Source organism: Oncorhynchus keta, chromosome 14 (assembly GCF_023373465.1).
Source record: "Oncorhynchus keta strain PuntledgeMale-10-30-2019 chromosome 14, Oket_V2, whole genome shotgun sequence".
In the NCBI taxonomy this organism is placed as follows: Eukaryota; Metazoa; Chordata; class Actinopteri; order Salmoniformes; family Salmonidae; genus Oncorhynchus; species Oncorhynchus keta.
In genome coordinates this window covers 43,352,823-43,373,305 of record NC_068434.1, presented here as the reverse complement: position 1 = coordinate 43,373,305, position 20,483 = coordinate 43,352,823, and the positions used below count along the sequence as shown (strand labels likewise).

General features: G+C 43.4%; 1 protein-coding gene across 2 annotated transcripts in view; it reads right to left on the bottom strand.

The window, feature by feature from the left end:
• Positions 1–18,121, bottom strand: part of LOC118393484 (F-box/LRR-repeat protein 17-like) — a 331,937-nt gene extending 313,816 nt beyond the window's left edge. Inside the window, exons 1-7 of one of the 2 annotated variants that reach the window (XM_052461810.1) lie at positions 17,875–18,121; positions 14,264–14,486; positions 9,469–9,956; positions 8,845–9,201; positions 8,518–8,640; positions 7,895–8,152; positions 7,328–7,459 (exon numbers count right to left, since the gene is read on the bottom strand). In XM_052461810.1, coding sequence (XP_052317770.1) covers positions 7,328–7,459; positions 7,895–8,152; positions 8,518–8,640; positions 8,845–9,201; positions 9,469–9,936 — 1,338 coding nt within the window. In that variant the 5' untranslated portion in view covers positions 9,937–9,956; positions 14,264–14,486; positions 17,875–18,121. The remainder of the gene's footprint in view (positions 1–7,327; positions 7,460–7,894; positions 8,153–8,517; positions 8,641–8,844; positions 9,202–9,468; positions 9,957–14,263; positions 14,487–17,874) is intronic. The other variant, XM_052461809.1, reaches the window with a different exon arrangement.
• Between the last annotated feature and the right edge of the window lie 2,362 nt (positions 18,122–20,483).

The window sequence follows — 20,483 nt, the reverse complement described above, 5'->3', positions numbered from 1 at the left end:
TTTTGAAATAATTAAAGTTGGCATATTTGCACCATTTTGGCCTCACCCAGGCCCCCTTCCAGACTCCATAACGGTTCATCTGTAGGTGCTACAAAGCAAATATTGGTGTCCTATGAAGCTTTACCGTTTGCTGTGTAATATGAGTTATATGTTTCCATCTATTTTTCGACATAAATGTATGAATATAATAAAATACACATGCATTTAGAAAATATATATTTTAATTTTTTTATTTGGCACATTTCATGATATTACTTTTACATACAAATATCAAATATATGTCAACAATCCTTCCTCCAAATGACTATTCTAAGGATTACATTTGAAAATCACAAAAAAAAAAAAAAAAATCACTCTACTGCAGTTCAATAACCAAATGAGATGTTTTCAAACTCAAGGTGTCATAACATAACTGACACCCCATTCTTTCCGTAGATATCGTTGAATCTTAATTCGGAGTATATATACAGTGGGGCAAAAAAGTATTTCGTCAGCAACCAATTGTGCAAGTTCTCCCACTTAAAAAAGATGAGAGAGACCTGTAATTTTCATCATAGGTACACTTCAACTAGGACAAACAAAATGAGAAAAAAAATCCAGAAAATCACATTGTAGGATTTTTAATGAATTTATTTGCAAATTATGGTGGAAAATAAGTATTTGGTCACCTACAAACAAGCTAGATTTCTGGCTCTCACAGACTGTAACTTCTTCTTTAAGAGGCTCCTCTGTCCTCCAGTCGTTGCCTGTATTAATGGCACTTGTTTGAACTTGTTCTCAGTATAAAAGACACCTGTCCACAACCTCAAACAGTCACACTCCAAACTCCACTATGGCCAAGACCAAAGAGCTGTCAAAGGACACCAGAAACAAAATTGTAGACCTGCACCAGGCTGGGAAGACTGAATCTGCAATAGGTAAGCAGCTTGGTTTGAAGAAATCAACTGTGGGAGCAATTATTAGGAAATGGAAGACATACAAGACTACTGTTAATCTCCCTCGATCTGGGGCTCCACGCAAGATCTCACCCCGTGGGGTCAAAATTATCACAACAACGGTGAGCAAAAATCCCAGAACCACGCAGGGTTACTTAGTGAATGACCTGGAGAGAGCTGGGACCAAAGTAACAAAGCCTACCATCAGAAACACACTACGCCACCAGGGACTCAAATCCTGCAGTGCCAGACGTGTCCCCCTGCTTAAGCCAGTACATGCCCAGGCCCATCTAAAGTTTACTAGAGAGCATTTGGATGATCCAGAAGAAGATTGGGAGAATGTCATATGGTCAGATAAAACCAAAATATAACTTTTTGGTAAAAACTCAACTCATCGTGTTTGGGGGACAAAGAATGCTGAGTTGCATCCAAAGAACACCATACCTACTGTGAAGCATGGGGGTGGAAACATCATGCTTTGGGGCTGTTTTTCTACAAAGGGACCAGGACGACTGATCCGTGTAAAGGAAAGAATGAATGGGGCCATGTGTCATGAGATTTTGAGTGAAACCCTCCTTCCATCAGCAAGGGCATTGAAGATGAAACGTGGCTGGGTCTTTCAGAATGACAATGATCCCAAACACACCGCCCGGGGAACGAAGGAGTGGCTTCGTAAGAAGCATTTCAAGGTCCTGGAGTGGCCTAGCCAGTCTCCAGATCTCAACCCCATATAAAATCTTTGGAGGGAGTTGAAAGTCTGTGTTGCCCAGCAACAGCCCCAAAACATCACTGCTCTAGAGGAGATCTGCATGGAGGAATGGGCCAAAATACCAGCAACAGTGTGTGAAAACCTTGTGAAGACTTACAGAAAACGTTTGACCTCTGTCATTGCCAACAAAGGGTATATAACAAAATATTGAGATAAACTTTTGTTATTGACCAAATACTTATTTTACACCATAATTTGCAAATAAATTCATTAAAAATCCTACAATGTGATTTTCTGGATTTTTTTCCCCTCATTTTGTCTGTCATAGTTGAAGTGTACCTATGATGAAAATTACAGTTCTCTCATCTTTTTAAGTGGGAGAACTTGCACAATTTGTGGCTGACTAAATACTTTTTTGTCCCACTGTATCTTTGAATCTTAATGCGGAGTATATATATATATATATTTAACAGAATTTTTGAAAAACGTGGTCACATAAAATGAGGGAGATTTTACCCTCATTTTGTTTCCAAACTACATCTGCATTTTCTTTTGAGTAAACGTGTTTTTGTCACATTTTCGTGGGAAATTGTTCAAAGTAGTCATTGTGCATAGAGTTGGATGGTTTGTTCAACTTTGCAAAATCAGTGATGTTTGTTTGGCAAAAACCTTTTATTCCCCCAGGAAAGGAGAGGAAGGAGAAGCAAAGGAATAGGGACAAACAACAACAAAAAAAAAATGTGTCTAAACGTTTCTAAAATTGCGATACTCCTGTGCAATTGAAAGGAACTAATGGAATATAATTATTCATGTAGAAGAATGGAGTGTGATCCGTTGAGCTGATAAGCCTGCACAATACTTTGTCTGTATTGACAAAAAAACTCTCAGCTCAACTTCCGGGGACGTCTCTCTCCTAGCCGAGGACACATTCATATGACAAGAGGAGTTTGGTATTATATAAGTCTTTGTCCTCTGAGGCAGACAGAGAGAGAACAGAATATGAAAGGCAAAACAACAAGGGCTAAAAAAAACATGTCTGAAAACAGACTGAAACAATGCCTACAACAGCAGAGATTCGGTATATATGGACAAGATAAATAGAGTATAAACACACTCCATTTTATTCTTTACTTACACAGGTGAGGTGATCCCATTAAATTTTTTTTTTTTTAAATAAACCACTTTTCTAGTCTGAGAACTTCTTCTGGAAAGTTCTCTCTATTCCTCCTCCCACACAGCAGCCTAAGCAGAGAGAAACATTCAGCAGTTCAAATCAGCCAGTTCACCTAAGTACTGTGTGGACACAGAGAGCTGTCAGGGAGATGGGGAGAGAAAAAGAGAGAGAGTGGGTGGGGGAAAGAGAACGAGAGAGAAATAGAGAGCAAAAATATATATTAAAAAAAAGATAAAGACCCAACCATCAGAGCTTCACCTGAGAAATCCCCGGAGCCCAAAAATAGTCATTCTCTGCGTCTGTACAGACTCCACTGGCCAACACCCACAGCCACAGCCAGCCCAGGCTAACTAGCTGAGATCTGACAGGGAAGCGGAAGGTGAGAGCAGTGACTCTAGCCAGTCACACAGGCCATAGAAGTCATTATTCCTCGACGTCTACACACGGACGAATAGTCCTCCTTACAACACCCAATATAGTTTCTTATTTTTCATTTTTTTAAAGAGACTAGCTAGAAAGAGAATTGTCTACTTCATCAGCTTAGTGCGAAATGATTCACTTTTTTTTCTTCTAAACTGTTCAAGGCTAGATACTGTACGTTGATGAGAGCAGGAAGCCCTGAGCCAAAGAAGAGAGAAACCACCATAAGTCGAGCGAGAGAGAGAGAGAGCACAGAAAAGTACTCCATCTTTTTTAATTATTCAATTAGAAGAAGGCCAGAAAAGGAGGGGAGGAGGATAGGAAAGGAAAAAGGACAGAGCACCAGAGTCGAGGGATCATCTCCATTGCTCACTGATTGAAAGGGACAAGATCCTGTTACATTACATTAGGGGAAGGGGGTGGGGGTGGGGGTGGGGGGGGGGGGGGGCAGGAAAAGAGAAGGAGAAAGGGAGGCAGTGGGAAAGATGAGGCATGCGAGCGAGAGAAAGAGAAAGAGAGAGGACCTGTCAGTGAGTGAATTGGGGGCCGTTGTGATAAAAGATGTTTCGTAAAGGCTTCAGATGTCAGAGTAGACCTGCCGGTGCCTGGCCTCCTAACCCCACAGGACAGAGGGAACTGTACACGCATCTCCCGCAGACGGACAGACAGAGAGAGAGAGAGAGAGAGATAGAGAGAGAGAAGGGAGAGGGCAGAAGACCAGGGATAAGAGAGAGAAGAACTGACTATGCTTTCTAAACTATGACCTCAGAGGAAGATGAATTTGTCCGGTGAAAAATGAGGTGAGAGAAAAGGGAGAAGGTTAAAGAGAACCCGAACATGTCCTATTCTCATAGAGAGAGGCCTACACTGCTACACACAGCAGATAAGAAATTTTCCACTAGGAAACAAGACTTGTTTTTAAGCAGTCAACTAAATCCACTCATTAAAAACACTTCATAAGCTAGATTCCGTAGGGCACATATGACTTAGTCAAAATATCTTTATCCTCAGTCTCACACTAAAAGTCTGTAAATGTAAAATAGTTAATTTATGTTTTCGAACTAAACACAGGAGAAAACATGAAAACCAGCAGCCAAATTCAAATCCCGAGATATAGAGATTACTCCTTAGGCCTACAAGACAACTGTAAACAAATCACAATTTTGCCCACTTTCCCTTCTTACAGAGATTAAATCAATTCTTTAATCTGGTCCAACATGTCCAATTAGAAAAGGGAATTACTTATCGAGCTATTGCATTTGATTCCTCAAAACAGTTGGGGAGAGAAACTCTAGCAGGCAACGCTGTGAGAGAATGAGAATCCTCTACGGAGAGGAGAGAGGGTGGAAAGTGTTCCTGTCCTTAATATCAGGCAAACTTAATGACAATATCAGGCCAAAGCAATGAGAGCGGCTAGACATAACAACTCCTAAAAATATTCACCACCCATTTTTCCGACGGCATGATATGAAGAGGAAGCCAGAAAAACTTCACGCAATCTCACGTCTGAAAAATGACTGTCTGAAACTGATACTGCCGCGTTGAAATATCATTAGCACCTAAATGAATCGCTCACCTCGCTATAATCGCTATTTTCATAACTATTCAGATGATGAACGGCATTTTAACAGACTGAGCCATTGTTAATAACTTTAAGTGGACTAATTCATCAGGACCATAATCACTCAGAGGAGAGAGAAACATTTTGAGGAAAAGAAGACCAAGCCATTAGGCTCGAGAATAAAGAGGGCGGATTATGATATAATGCTATTCAATACACTTGGAAACAGAACTCCTTTGCACATTTCAATGCATACAAATCCAGAGAAGCCTTTCATGGAAGTGACAAATGTAGAGGATTCTAGCCAGCCTCTATGGCTTTATTATTAAAAAGAGCCCACTTTATCTAGCTACGGCAACCTTGGCAGGCCACGCTCAATAGTGAAGTACCACTGACCTCTAGTGGTGAAGGGAAGGTACTGTCAGGGATCGTTCAACAATCACAGTGGGGAATAAGTGCATCACTGGGGGAGACATGTCAAACTGGGTGGGTTATGGGCAATTCCACGGTCGTGGAATTACGCTGAGACTCCGATTTCGCACTTTAAAATGTATGCCAATCAAAAACCATTGATTTCAAAAAGTTTAACAAACCATACAACTCTATGCACAATTACTACCGTGAATAATTTACACAGCAACAAAAAAAATAAACACAATGTACTGGAAAAACTGTGGTGATGCCAAGTTCAGGAATAGAATTTGGGTAAAATCTCCCTTAGTTTAACCATAGTTACCAAACTTTCAATCTGCACAGTTTTTCCTATGAATGCGTTTCTGTAAACTTTTCAGTGGAAATTGTTAAAAGTAGTACTTGTGCTTCCGTGGAGGCTGCTGAGGGGAGGACGGCTCAAAAATGTGGATTCCATTGGTTGATACCATTCCAGTGACTCCATTCCAGCCATTACTATGAACAGTCCTCCCTTCAGCAGCCTCCACTGTTGGACATAAAGTTCTGTGGTTTGTTCAACTTTGAAATCAATGGTTTTTGTTTTGGATACATTTTAAAGGGGGAAAAAAAACATCTATTTTAGTGTAATTCCATTACCATGGAATTGCCCTTATACAATAGACAGTCATCAAGCATTCTAGTCACTGAGGCTTTTTGATAAGCTAATTTAGGAAAGGAGTGGACACACTTCAAATATCCAACAGGCTTTCAAAGCCAGAGATCCGGGTTGTCAGGACATCCAAATCCCCTGCAGAACATGAACACAAGCCAAAATGTGTGTTCAACCGCCGACGAGCTGTCTCACTGCAGTGTTCTAGTGTTAGCAGGCCGCTGTCAGAACCAGTGACTACTGGTACAACACAGACACCCAACTAAAATGAACAAGATTCCACCACAACCAGAAATGCAAAGTTCCGATCATTTTTCCCAAATTCTCAGGTTTTTACAGAATATCTGGTTGGGAGATTCCTGGAATCAGGAGGGAATGAGATGGAAATCCAGATTTAGCTCAAGGACCCCAGCCAGTGTGTGTGTGTGTGTGTGTGTGTGTGTGTGTGTGTGTGTGTGTGTGTGTGTGTGTGTGTGTGTGTGTGTGTGTGTGTGTGTGTGTGTGTGTGTGTGTGTGTGTGTGTGTGTGTGTGTGTGCCTGTGTGTGTGTGTGTGTGTGTGTGTGTGTGTGCGTGCGTGCGTGCGTGCGTGCGTGCGTGCGTGCGTGCGTGCGTGCGTGCGTGCGTGCGTGCGTGTGTGCGTGTGTGGAGTATTAATAGTATATTGTGGTCCTTCTGTAGCTCAGTTGGTAGAGCATGGCGCTTGTAACGCCAGGGTAGTGGGTTCGATCCCCGGGACCACCCATACATAGAATGTATGCACACATGACTGTAAGTCGCTTTGGATAAAAGCGTCTGATAAATGGCATATATTATTATTATTATTATTATTATAGCTGGTATTGCCAGGTGGCACATAAACCAAGGGGTGCAGAATATCCATCTTTATTTTGTTGTGTAAGTGCAGACCCCCTGTGTTGGAGGACTTGGGCCATTCTAACATTGCACTCTAACAGGGACTGTCCCCAAAACACCCCGGCACCACCAGCAGACACACAACAAGCATACTTCGAGAAATCAAACCTACACAACCAAAAATGCATGCAGTCCTCTCCTTCAGCCTAAGCCTCTTCGCATGTTTTCAACAGATTTGACTTGGAATTTGGGATTTGCCTTTCATTTGAAACAGATGGATCATGATCCTTCGATGCCAACAGCAAGAAAATACACCACAACCCCTCTATCCAACACACACACATCACTCACCTAGGCTGTTTCACATTACAGAGACGCCACTCAACGGTCCTCTAGTAGCCTTCAGGGCACCAGACAGACAGTGTGTGTGTGTGATCCACCCCCCCCCCATTCCCTTCCCTTTCCTTTCCCCTCCCTAGATTTAAAGTCAAACATGTAGGCAGCGTTTCCCCTAACACTACAGAGACAGGGCGGGCCCTCTTACCTTGTTTTGCAGTCCAACAGGTGTCAATGGGAACATTGTGTTGTAGCCTAAGAACTGGGTAGGGTACTCACCAGTTTGTTCTCCTGCATGTAGATTCTCTGCAGCTTGGGACATCCCTTGGACAGAGCCACCATTCCCTCATCAGTAATACTGTAGCACTGGCCCAGGTGGATGTCCTTCAACTCTGAACTGTGTTCTCCTAACTAGGGACACAAGAGAGAGGGGGAGAGAAGGGTTATAGACGACGCACTCCGTCTGCCTGATAACCATGTTATAAATGCATTGTACAAAGTGTTAATGCATCAGATTGATGGATTAAGTAGAGGGAGAAAAGGGGAGGACAGATGGAGAGAGAGGGGAGATGAAGGAAGAGAGAGAGAGAGAGAGAGAGAGAGAGAGAGAGAGAGAGAGAGAGAGAGAGAGAGAGAGAGAGAGAGAGAGAGAGAGAGAGAGAGAGAGAGAGAGAGAGAGAGAGAGAGAGAGAGAGAGAGAGAGAGAGAGAGAGAGAGAGAGAGAGAGAGAGAGAGAGAGAGAGAGAGAGAGAGAGAGAGAGAGAGAGAGAGAGAGAGAGAGAGAGAGAGAGAGAGAGAGAGAGAGAGAGAGAGAGAGAGAGAGAGAGAGAGAGAGAGAGAAAGCACCTTTTTGAGTGCGTCGTCTGTCAGTTTGTCCTGGTTTCCAACATGGACCTTGGCCAGCAGAGGACAGTGTGAGGCCAGGGAGCTGAGGGACAGGTCACTCAGCTGTTTACAGCGGTAAGCTGTGTACCTCTGAAGGCCCGGGCAGTGGGCCGCCAGGGAACACACACCGTGGTCCTGCACGCCACGACAGTCAGAGATGTTTAACTCCGTCACATTCTGCCTCCGAGACGCTATCTTCACCAGGAGGTCATCATTTACCTGAGGGGGGTGTGGGTGAACAATGAACAATAAAGAAAATATATACACACAACATGTAAAGTGTTGGTCCCATTTTTCATGAGATTAAATAAAATATCCCAGAAATGTTCCATATTCTGTCTGTAATAAAGCCCTTTTGTGAGCTTGACTCCACTTTGGGTAGGCCAATGCCTTACCAGGCCCACTCATGGCTGCACCCCTGCCCAGTCACGTGAAATCCATAGATTAGGGCCTAATTAATTAATTTCAATTGACTGATTTCCTTATATGAACTGTAACTCGGTCAAATCTTTGAAATTGTTGCATGTTGCGTTTATATTTGAAATTAAAATGTTACTATAAAATGTTTCAAATGTTGTACTCACTTGTTGTAGGCCACTGAGGTCAATTTGCTTCCAGAACTGGAAGTCTAAGCAGAGGTCCCTCCAGTACTTACAGACCAGCGAGGCACACAGACAGCGCTCTTTCACCGACAGGTGGGAGAACACCTGAGAGGAACAGAAAACACATTAACAGGTTGTGTATCCAGCCTGTTGTTTGGCAATAACACAAGAGTACAAGCAGTGGAGCTAAACAGACCGGTACCCAGGCTACATCCAGCCCATTTCAGTTAGCTTCAGTTAGAATAAAAGCCTTTGAAAGCATCCAATCAGGCCTCCCAAATGAACTGCACTCTAGTGGTGACCTCTGACCTTAAGCAGGATGGAGGAGGGGAGGCGGTTGATGCTGGATGTGTCAATCACGTCACTGCCTCTCCCCTGGCAGTCGTCAAGGTGATGCAGACAGCAGGGGGAGGAGTCAGAACTCTGGGGCAGCGGATCACCATGGAGCGCCATCCCACAGCAGCCCTCGACAGACGAGGATGAGGAGGAAGAGGATGAGGGCAGGGGGCAGAGGTGGCAGTGTCCAGTCCCGGAGTTAGAGGAGGCATCCCCACTTCCTCCTCCTCCTCCTCCATCCTCCACACCTCCCTCAGGGACAGGGAAGGCACATCGCGGCTGCTTACAGGGTGTGCACCTCTGCACCTCCGCACACTTCCTCTTACACACCTTGGAGGAAAGAAACAAGGATCAGACACAGATCACAGAGAACCACATGGAAAGGGATTCGACAGAGATGACATCAGAAGAGATACCAGGAAGTGTACGGTACGGGAGCAAACTGTTCAGATAGTGTCTGTTGATTTATCCTTCCCTTCTGAAATCAGGGACTGATTCAAACCTGGGACATCAAGTGAGTGGACTCTGGCCAATCAATGACATGAATTAAACAATTAACTCAGCAGCACTAGGAATAAACCCTTTCTAGTTTCTCACCATCTCAGCGTAGTCACTGGCACTACCAGGCACAGAAACAGCCACAGCTATGGGCACTGGAATCCCTGCACTCCGGAACAGCGCTGGCGGTGGAATCAACTTAGCCGGCACGGCCGACAGTAGACTCCTCCCTTGGCCCTCCCAGATGGCTAGTTCCCTTGGCGACAGCAGGAACTTGGCACAGTCCTCAGGGGAAGTGAGAGCAGCGTACCGCCCCGCGAGCTTTGAGGTGCTTCCGATTCCGGTACCACCTGCGTTGCTGTGACAACGTCCTCTGCCTCCGCCGTTGACCCCGGTCTCCAATTGGTCGCTGTCGTCGTCGTCGAGGCCCCCGCTGTTGCCGTGGACGATGAAGCAGAGCATGCAGGGCCCCTGCAGGAAGCAGTTCCTCTTCTTCTTCTTCCTGTGGTGCAGCTTGCGTGTCCTCTTGTTCAGGCGGTAACCATTTTTCGAGAGAAGATGGCCCATATAGATGACTCACGGAGACTCTGGGTAAGGGAAGAAAGTAGGACATAAAATAATAGAATTACACATGTCATTTCCATGTAAATGGACCCATGAGCACCAATATGAAGTTCATAGGAGCATGTCAAATAAAAATGAAAGCTAAGAGTCTGTTTCGAGAAATTAAGGCATATACATGTTTCAAACATATTCCATCCTGGAAATTAGGAATTAAGCAAATAGTTGTTTTCTTGTCAAATAGATGGAAAGTGTTTCTTAAAAAATATCTACCAGAAAGTCTTTAAAGTTATTGGAAATACATCAAAACACAATAATTTTGAAGTAAAGACCCATGCCAGCTAATAATATAGTATATATTTAGTTTAGATTTTTTTTATGCCTTCTGTAAGTTTAAGAAACATTGCCTTATGTCTTGAAATTCCGTTACTAAAAACCCACTTATCTAAAATATTTTCACATTTCTCTCCCTCATCAGGAGGGAGGATAATGAAAGTGCACAGGTATTGGTAGATCTATCAATTAGTTATGTTTTTACTGATATTAATTTTGTTTATGAATTATTAAGTGATTCAAACTTGAAATTCTGTTAATAAATCAGTAACGGAATTTCTGCAATTGAATTGGCTACAATGGGAAATAATAGTAGTCACAAACCACAGTTGGGTCTCCTGCTACTGTCCCCCCTTCCACAGGCATACTGTTATGTTCAGCTCATAGGGTCTCCTGGTACTGTCCTCCCTTCCACAGGCATACTGTTATGTTCAGCTCATAGGGTCTCCTGCTATTGTCCTCCCTTCCACAGGCATACTGTTATGTTCAGCTCATAGGGTCTCCTGCTACTGTCCCCCCTTCCACTGACATACTGTTATGTTCAGCTCATAGGGTCTCCTGCTACTGTCCCCCCTTCCACAGGCATACTGTTATGTTCAGCTCATAGGGTCTCCTGCTACTGTCCTCCCTTCCACAGGCATACTGTTATGTTCAGCTCATAGGGTCTCCTGCTATTGTCCTCCCTTACACTGACATACTGTTATGTTCAGCTCATAGGGTCTCCTGCTACTGTCCCCCCTTCCACTGGTATACTGTTATGTTCAGCTCATAGGGTCTCCTGCTATTGTCCTCCCTTCCACTGACATACTGTTATGTTCAGCTCATAGGGTCTCCTGCTACTGTCCCCCCTTCCACTGACATACTGTTATGTTCAGCTCATAGGGTCTCCTGCTACTGTCCTCCCTTCCACTGGTATACTGTTATGTTCAGCTCATAGGGTCTCCTGCTACTGTCCTCCCTTCCACTGGTATACTGTTATGTTCAGCTCATAGGGTCTCCTGCTATTGTCCCCCCTTCCACTGGTATACTGTTATGTTCAGCTCATAGGGTCTCCTGCTATTGTCCCCCTTCCACTGACATACTGTTATGTTCAGCTCATAGGGTCTCCTGCTACTGTCCCCCCTTCCACTGGCATACTGTTATGTTCAGCTCATAGGGTCTCCTGCTACTGTCCTCCCTTCCACTGGCATACTGTTATGTTCAGCTCATAGGGTCTCCTGCTACTGTCCCCCTTCCACAGGCATACTGTTATGTTCAGCTAGGGTCTCCTACTACTGTCCCCCTTCCACAGGCATACTGTTATGTTCAGCTTATAGGGTCTCCTGCTACTGTCCCCCCTTCCACAGGCATACTGTTATGTTCAGCTTATAGGGTCTCCTACTACTGTCCTCCCTTCCACTGGCATACTGTTATGTTCAGCTCATAGGGTCTCCTACTACTGTCCTCCCTTCCACAGGCATACTGTTATGTTCAGCTCATAGGGTCTCCTACTACTGTCCCCCCTTCCACTGGCATACTGTTATGTTCAGCTTATAGGGTCTCCTGGTACTGTCCCCCCTTCCACTGGTATACTGTTATGTTCAGCTCATAGGGTCTCCTGCTACTGTCCTCCCTTCCACAGGCATACTGTTATGTTCAGCTCATAGGGTCTCCTGCTACTGTCCCCCCTTCCACTGGTATACTGTTATGTTCAGCTCATAGGGTCTCCTGCTACTGTCCCCCTTCCACTGGTATACTGTTATGTTCAGCTCATAGGGTCTCCTGCTACTGTCCCCCTTCCACTGGCATCATAGGGTCTCCTGCACTGTCCCCCTTCCACTGGCATACTGTTATGTTCAGCTCATAGGGTCTCCTGCTACTGTCCTCCCTTCCACTGGCATACTGTTATGTTCAGCTCATAGGGTCTCCTACTACTGTCCCCCTTCCACAGGCATACTGTTATGTTCAGCTCATAGGGTCTCCTACTACTGTCCCCCTTCCACAGGCATACTGTTATGTTCAGCTTATAGGGTCTCCTGCTTCTGTCCTCCCTTCCACTGGTATACTGTTATGTTCAGCTCATAGGGTCTCCTACTACTGTCCTCCCTTCCACTGGCATACTGTTATGTTCAGCTTATAGGGTCTCCTGCTACTGTCCCCCTTCCACTGGTATACTGTTATGTTCAGCTCATAGGGTCTCCTACTACTGTCCCCCCTTCCACTGGCATACTGTTATGTTCAGCTCATAGGGTCTCCTGCTACTGTCCCCCTTCCACAGGCATACTGTTATGTTCAGCTCATAGGGTCTCCTGCTACTGTCCTCCCTTCCACAGGCATACTGTTATGTTCAGCTCATAGGGTCTCCTGCTACTGTCCCCCCTTCCACAGGCATACTGTTATGTTCAGCTCATAGGGTCTCCTACTACTGTCCTCCCTTCCACTGGCATACTGTTATGTTCAGCTCATAGGGTCTCCTACTACTGTCCCCCCTTCCACAGGCATACTGTTATGTTCAGCTTATAGGGTCTCCTACTACTGTCCTCCCTTCCACTGGCATACTGTTATGTTCAGCTTATAGGGTCTCCTGCTACTGTCCCCCCTTCCACAGGCATACTGTTATGTTCAGCTTATAGGGTCTCCTACTACTGTCCTCCCTTCCACAGGCATACTGTTATGTTCAGCTCATAGGGTCTCCTACTACTGTCCCCCCTTCCACTGGTATACTGTTATGTTCAGCTCATAGGGTCTCCTACTACTGTCCCCCTTCCACAGGCATACTGTTATGTTCAGCTCATAGGGTCTCCTACTACTGTCCTCCCTTCCACTGGCATACTGTTATGTTCAGCTCATAGGGTCTCCTACTACTGTCCTCCCTTCCACTGGCATACTGTTATGTTCAGCTCATAGGGTCTCCTGCTACTGTCCTCCCTTCCACTGGCATACTGTTATGTTCAGCTCATAGGGTCTCCTGCTACTGTCCTCCCTTCCACTGGCATACTGTTATGTTCAGCTCATAGGGTCTCCTGCTACTGTCCTCCCTTCCACTGGTATACTGTTATGTTCAGCTCATAGGGTCTCCTACTACTGTCCTCCCTTCCACTGGCATACTGTTATGTTCAGCTCATAGGGTCTCCTGCTACTGTCCTCCCTTCCACTGGCATACTGTTATGTTCAGCTCATAGGGTCTCCTGCTACTGTCCCCCCTTCCACAGGCATACTGTTATGTTCAGCTCATAGGGTCTCCTACTACTGTCCCCCCTTCCACTGGTATACTGTTATGTTCAGCTCATAGGGTCTCCTACTACTGTCCTCCCTTCCACTGGCATACTGTTATGTTCAGCTCATAGGGTCTCCTACTACTGTCCCCCCTTCCACTGGCATACTGTTATGTTCAGCTTATAGGGTCTCCTACTACTGTCCCCCCTTCCACTGGTATACTGTTATGTTCAGCTCATAGGGTCTCCTGCTACTGTCCCCCCTTCCACAGGCATACTGTTATGTTCAGCTCATAGGGTCTCCTACTACTGTCCTCCCTTCCACTGGCATACTGTTATGTTCAGCTTATAGGGTCTCCTGCTACTGTCCCCCCTTCCACTGGTATACTGTTATGTTCAGCTCATAGGGTCTCCTGCTATTGTCCCCCTTCCACTGACATACTGTTATGTTCAGCTCATAGGGTCTCCTGCTACTGTCCTCCCTTCCACTGGCATACTGTTATGTTCAGCTCATAGGGTCTCCTGCTACTGTCCCCCTTCCACTGACATACTGTTATGTTCAGCTCATAGGGTCTCCTGCTACTGTCCCCCCTTCCACTGACATACTGTTATGTTCAGCTCATAGGGTCTCCTGCTACTGTCCTCCCTTCCAATGTCATGTTATGTTCAGTTCATAACTTTTATTTACCTTTTGGTCATCTGGTGGTCAAAGCAAGAACTTCAAAATCTGGACATCCCGTCCTCCCCTTCTCTCTCCCCTCTCTCTTCAATTAACGTCTCCCCTCCCAGCTCGTATTGACACCTACCCATGAGCCCAGTCTTTCCATTTACTGTAACCGGCATCCTCACCCACCGAACACCGACCGACACCGGACGTCCATGGACGTTGAAAAGTAGTTGAAATTTGGTCAGTCTGCCCTTGTCTTGATTTCAACGTGCAGAGATATCTGGACCAGCCTTCATTTGGCCCAAACATCTAGACGTCCATGATTGGTTTAGATTTGGTCTGGTCAGGTCTAGGTTTCACAACTTTGGACAACAAAGTACAGTACAGTTAAGAAAAGCACATTATAATTCAGTACAGTCCTGTGCTGTACAGTAATATAGAGTGGAGTAGAGTTAAGTACAGTACACAGTAGAGCTTGAGCACACTATAATGTACTGTACTGAACTATACTGAGCTCTAGTGCGCTGTACTTTGATATCAAAACTTGTAAAACATAGATGTCTGTGATTGGTTCAGATTTAGTCCGGTCCAACCACATTTGTTCTTGTTTGGTGGCGGAGTCCATTAAAATAATAGCAAGTGTGTAGAATAATACTTAAATATGCAAAGGATATTGCATATTTCTAACTTTGTGTACCTATTTAGGACAAATCACCATGAAGAGAATAACATTCATATCCATAATGATGCATGTCTGTGTAGTACAGATCAGGGACCCATGATGAAATTATGTTACCCCATTCTTTCTGCAGAAATCTTTGAATCTTAATTCGTAACAGATATTTAACTGTGTTTTTGGAAAAGGTGGTCACAAACTGAGGGATATTTTACTGATGAATTTGACCAAACCTGCACAGTTCTTCCAGTAAATGTGTTTTTATCAAATTGTCAGTGTATTTTATTTAAAGTACTCATTGTGCATAAAGCTGTATGGTTTGTTCATCTATGAAATCAATGGTTTTTGTTTGGAATAGATATTAATGATAAAATCTGAGTCTCAGCGCAATTCCATTGCCATGGAATTGCCCATGACAGTTAAAATGCCAGATATGTCTTGCATTGATTAAGAGCTAAAAACCAAATCATGCAGAAAACAACACATAACGACTTCAGAAAGTATTCACACCCCTTAACTTATTCCACATTTTGTTGTGTTACAGCCTGGATTAAAAAGATTGTTTTCCCTCACCCATCTACACACAATACCCCATAATGACAAAGTAAAAACATGTTTTTAGACATTTTAGCAAATGTACTGAAAATGAAATACAGATATATCTAATTTACATAAGTATTCACACGCATTAGTTAATACTTTGTAAAAGCACCTTTGGCAGCGATTACAGCGGGTGAGTCTTTCTGGGTACGTTTAAGAGCTTTGTACAACTGGATTGTGCTATATCTGTCCATTCTTATTTTCAAAATTCTTCAAGCTGTCAAATGAGTTGTTTATCATTGCTAGACAACCATTTTCAGGTCTTTCCATATTTTTCAAGTAGATTTAAGTCAGAACTGTAACTCGGCTACTCAGGAACATTCACTTTCTTCTTGGTAAGCAACTCCAGTGAAGATTTGGTCTGGAGTTTAAGGTTATTGTCCTGCTGAAAGGTGAACTCATCTCCTGGTGTCTGGTGGAAAGCAGACTGAACCAGGTTTTCCTCTAGGATTTTGCATGTGCTTAGCACCATTCTCTTTCTGGTTTTATCTTGAAAAACACGGTCTTGAACGATTACAAGCATACCCATAACATGATACAGCCACCACTATGTTTGAAAATATGGAGAGTGGTACTCAGTAATGTGTTGTATTTGCCCCAAACATAACTTTTTACTCAGGACAAAAAGTTCAATTGCTTTGCCACATTTTGCAGTATTACTTTAGTGCCTTATTGCAAACAGGATGCATGTTTTTTTTATATGTTTTATTCTGTACAGGCATCCTTCTTTTCACACTAGGTTAGTATTGTGGACTAACTACAATGTTGTTGATCCATCCTCAGTTTTCTCCTATCACAGCCGCTAAGCTCAATAACTGTTTTAAAATAAACATTGACCTCATGGTGAAATTCCTGAGCGGTTTCCTTCCTCTCCCGCAAATGAGTTACGAAGGACGCCTGTATCTTTGTAGTGACTGGGTGTAATAAACCAACCAAAGAGTAATTCATAACTTCACCCTGCTCAAAGTGATATTCAATGTCTTATTTTTACCCATCTAGCAATAGATGCCCTTCTTTGCGAGGCACTGTAAAATCTCCCTGGTCTTTGTGGTTGAATTGGTGTTTGAAATTCACTGCTCAACTGAGGGACCTTACAGATAATTGTATGTGTGGGGTACAGAGATGAGGTAGTCATTGAACAATCATGTTAAAACACTTATTGGACACAGAGTGTGTCCATTAACTTATTCAAAATGCACAAAGTACTAGCCTATGTAACAACATATTACTACAAATGTTGTTACTAGTGTGAGCTAATTAGGGTACAGTGCCACATAGGTATAAAAGCAGTTACGAAAGTGTTACCAAAACTCTTGCGAAGGCTGCTGAACCAAAATGTTTGCCTTACAAATTAAATAAAGCAATCGACAGCCTTAAGGCACAAGACAAGCTGCCACTATGATCACAACAAGTCAAGTTCCAAAACATTCCACTGTTCCACTGACCTGCATTAGATCTCATTCAAGCCAACACTGTAACATAGCATCTGCACTATATCACCATAATAGGAAAATGTGCCATTACATGAATTTCAAGAACTTCAAATAGTGACAGTAACACAATCTTTCCCCCTGCTATTCTATATGTGTGTGGTCTTACATCACAAGTCATGGTCAAAGACAACTATGATACTATCTGTGCCTAAATATAATGGAGCAGCTGGTGGTCAGTTCCTCGAAATAGAACGCTACTGTAAGGTCCATCTCGACTCACAACAGTGTTTCCTGTATATGCATTTAGCAGCTGCTATTATTGGTCAAGCACAGACAGTGACAATAGTGGGCAGTGTAGGTCTCCAGAATATCACTGGTTGTGTATTAAGGCAAGCAGCTACTTAATGTTTCCTTACAACCCATTTGATTAATCTTAAGGTAGTTAGCTAGTGTTTGTACAGTGATGATACTCCCCAATAGACAGTGAGTGAGTAAAATGATTTCTGCAACTATTGGTTTCACTAGCTAGGAGGCTACAACTTTTGCGAGAGCAGAGATTAAATTGTAACGTAGCACGGAAGACTTGTAAACGAATTAATCAGAATAAACTTTACCTTCCCTCAGCCTTAAATCATTGGTATATATATTGCGATATACCTTACTCAATTATATCCATTGTGGGTTTATTTGCATTACCATTGACATGGCGCAAGCAGGTTTTTGACTCCTATGCTTTTTTGCAACAATGTGTATCATTAAAGTGCCTGCCTTTTACAACTGACTTGTCATGTAAAACACTTAGCCTGGGGTTTAAAATGGAAGAATAGCAAGCAAGCTATTACTGTTGCTTTATAGAAAATGAAAATAACTTGTTAAATAATACATATCCAGCAATAGGTTACATGGTTAGACTACGGGATAGTAGCTTGTGGTAAAACAGTGGCTAGATCAGCTGGGTTTTTAGATAGATAGCTAGTTAGCAACACGGATACTAGCTGAGGATGCATAGCTAGCTTCTAGCTACATTGTATTGCTGCTCACCAGTTCACGCTGTGCTCCCCCCTCCGAATGGTGCTCTCATAATCCACGCGTGCAACACACGGACGGGTATAGCGTTAAAATTTCAGGGCACAATAATGTGAAATTGGCAACAATTCAGGTAAAATATTCTTTATGGTGTTTTGGACTCCAAAGAAAACACTTCCGGACTAAATAAATGCAGGGAGAGGAAGACGACAAAAACGCGATTTTACAATCTGTTATTGGTGGAGCCAAATGTCAGTCTTTGCCCAGTGTGACCAATCCGTGATGTAGTCAACTTTGGACTGAACTGTGTATAAAAGGGGGTAGCGAATGACAATTGGAAATAAAATTGTGGAACGTAGTTGTAATCGGTGCTTAATTTGAGCCGGATCCGCACCTCTCAATTTAGGACTGTTTCGTTCCGGAACCCATTTGCCAGGATTCGATACCTCCCTTGGCATGAAAAATAATTGTCACCGTTTGTAAATGTAAACATTTGATTTAAAAAATTCTGAGTTAATTCAAGTTGCCTCCTCTGTAATCCTCCTGACACCTAAAAAAAAACGTCATGTGAAAACTTGCCTAATATTCTATGAATTGATTCGAGTAACGACTCGATTACACAGACAGGATTCTTGCGTTTTGGTACACCAGAAATACATGCATTTCCAATGGAACGCTGCGTTTGCCTTACAGCATTGCGTTGCAGAGGCAATTGCAGTGCATTTTGTGTTGTGCATACTTTGGATTTATCGAACATATGCATCAAATTGTATGCGTAAACTGCTTGACATAAATGGTAGCAGAAGGTGAATGTTGAACTTTTGTTGCCCACATATCCAGATTATGCAGAGTAATATTTTGCGCATAGAGGCGTTAGGCCTGCCCAGTTTATGGTTTGCGCAACAGTGTAGCCTATAGACCAATGCATGGCCATTACTGTGGTGAGAGAGCGAATCACGCTTGAATCTCTCACATAACTAGAATGACATTCATGATTCACTTTCTATGATCTCTCTGCTCTGATAGACGAGCCAACTACCATCTCTCCAGCGTTGCACCTATAGAAGGGCTCACGAGTGGTGCAGCTGTCTAAGGAACTGCATCTCAGTGCTAGAGGCGTCACTACAGACCCTGGCTTGATCCCGATCTATATCACAACTGGCTGTGATCAAATGAGAATTTGTTCTTAACTGACTTGCCTAGTTAAATAAAGGTTCAATTTAAAAAATCATAGATGCGGGGAAGGTGCTGGAGATGCGGCAGCACCCCTGATGAATTGAAATACATTTGCCAAAGTTATAGAAGTACTGTTGTCTGTTCAGAAAGAAATTAAATAAATCAGAAGACTACACCAGGAGTAGGCCTATAATTTAGACATCTGTCCTTCTTCTGTGGGTTTTAATGCCGGGACTACAACCAACTTGACGGGTTGAAACCAAAACAAGGTAAAAAGTAAATCCATATGTGATAGGGAAACTAACTTAATCCAGCCAAATAAAGATAGTACATTAATAAAACAAAACTCCCACTTCCTTCTTTCAACGCTCTATAGCTCCCTCCTCAGGCTCTAGGGCCTGAGAGGGTTGTACAGTTTGTGACAATATTTCATTTAACTCCTTCACCGAGAAATCTTTCAGCCCAAGGAACTGCTCTGCCGCTTCCACAATGATTTCTATCTTCCTGGACCTTCTTTCCGCCTTGGCAGAGCTATTTATCACCATAGTTATAAAGGTCACAAAGTGCACCTTCTTCACCTTTAAAATGTCAGGGTCCTGCTGGTGAAAGGCAACCTCTGCAGCCTGCAGTGAAGGCCTATCCACCACCAAACCCTCAACCCTTTTAATAGCTGCTTCATATGATATGCACTGGATAGCCCTGACTTTGGCCACCTCATTCTATTTCACCCTTGTGGGGCATTCGAAAGACGTGTCTGTCACATTTTCATCACTTTTATAACACATACTATTTTCTTTTTCACAACTTGGACATCTCAGCTTCCCCCTTCTGCAAACACTTGAAACATGACCAAAAGCTTTGCAATGATCACACTGTATTGGTCTTGGGATAAAAGCTCGGACTCTGTAGTTACTATACCCTAACTGCACTTGAGTAGGGAGAGACTCCATATCAAAAAACAAAAGAACAAATAACTTCAATTTTTCTTCATTCACCACCCAATCGCGGGAAAACACAGATTGGAAAGCAAATGGCTCCTGCTGAAAAGAGAAAACTAATCTGCTTGTTGGCTACCAAATTTGTTATCAACTTTCAAATAGGCCTATTAAGTGAACAGCCTTGTTTTACAAAGTAAAGCAAAGTAAAACAAGCAAGAGGCTTTTGACAATGGCATCAGTCATCTCCAGTGGGTGAGTGGTGAATCAGTGAAACTGGAAAGCTTTATTATGATTACAATTTCCTCCTCATATTGTACAATATGTGTGTCTCCACATTCAGCCCCATCGGAGATATTAGTTAAAGATATAGGAATCCCATCGGGCGATGAATGGAGGAACAAAAGAGGAAGAGGCCCAACTCGACTGAAAATCTGTTTCCCTCCAGCAGGTGGCGTTTTTTGTTGTTTCGCCCACCGATCAAGGAGTTTTTGTATGGAGGTCAAAGAGAGT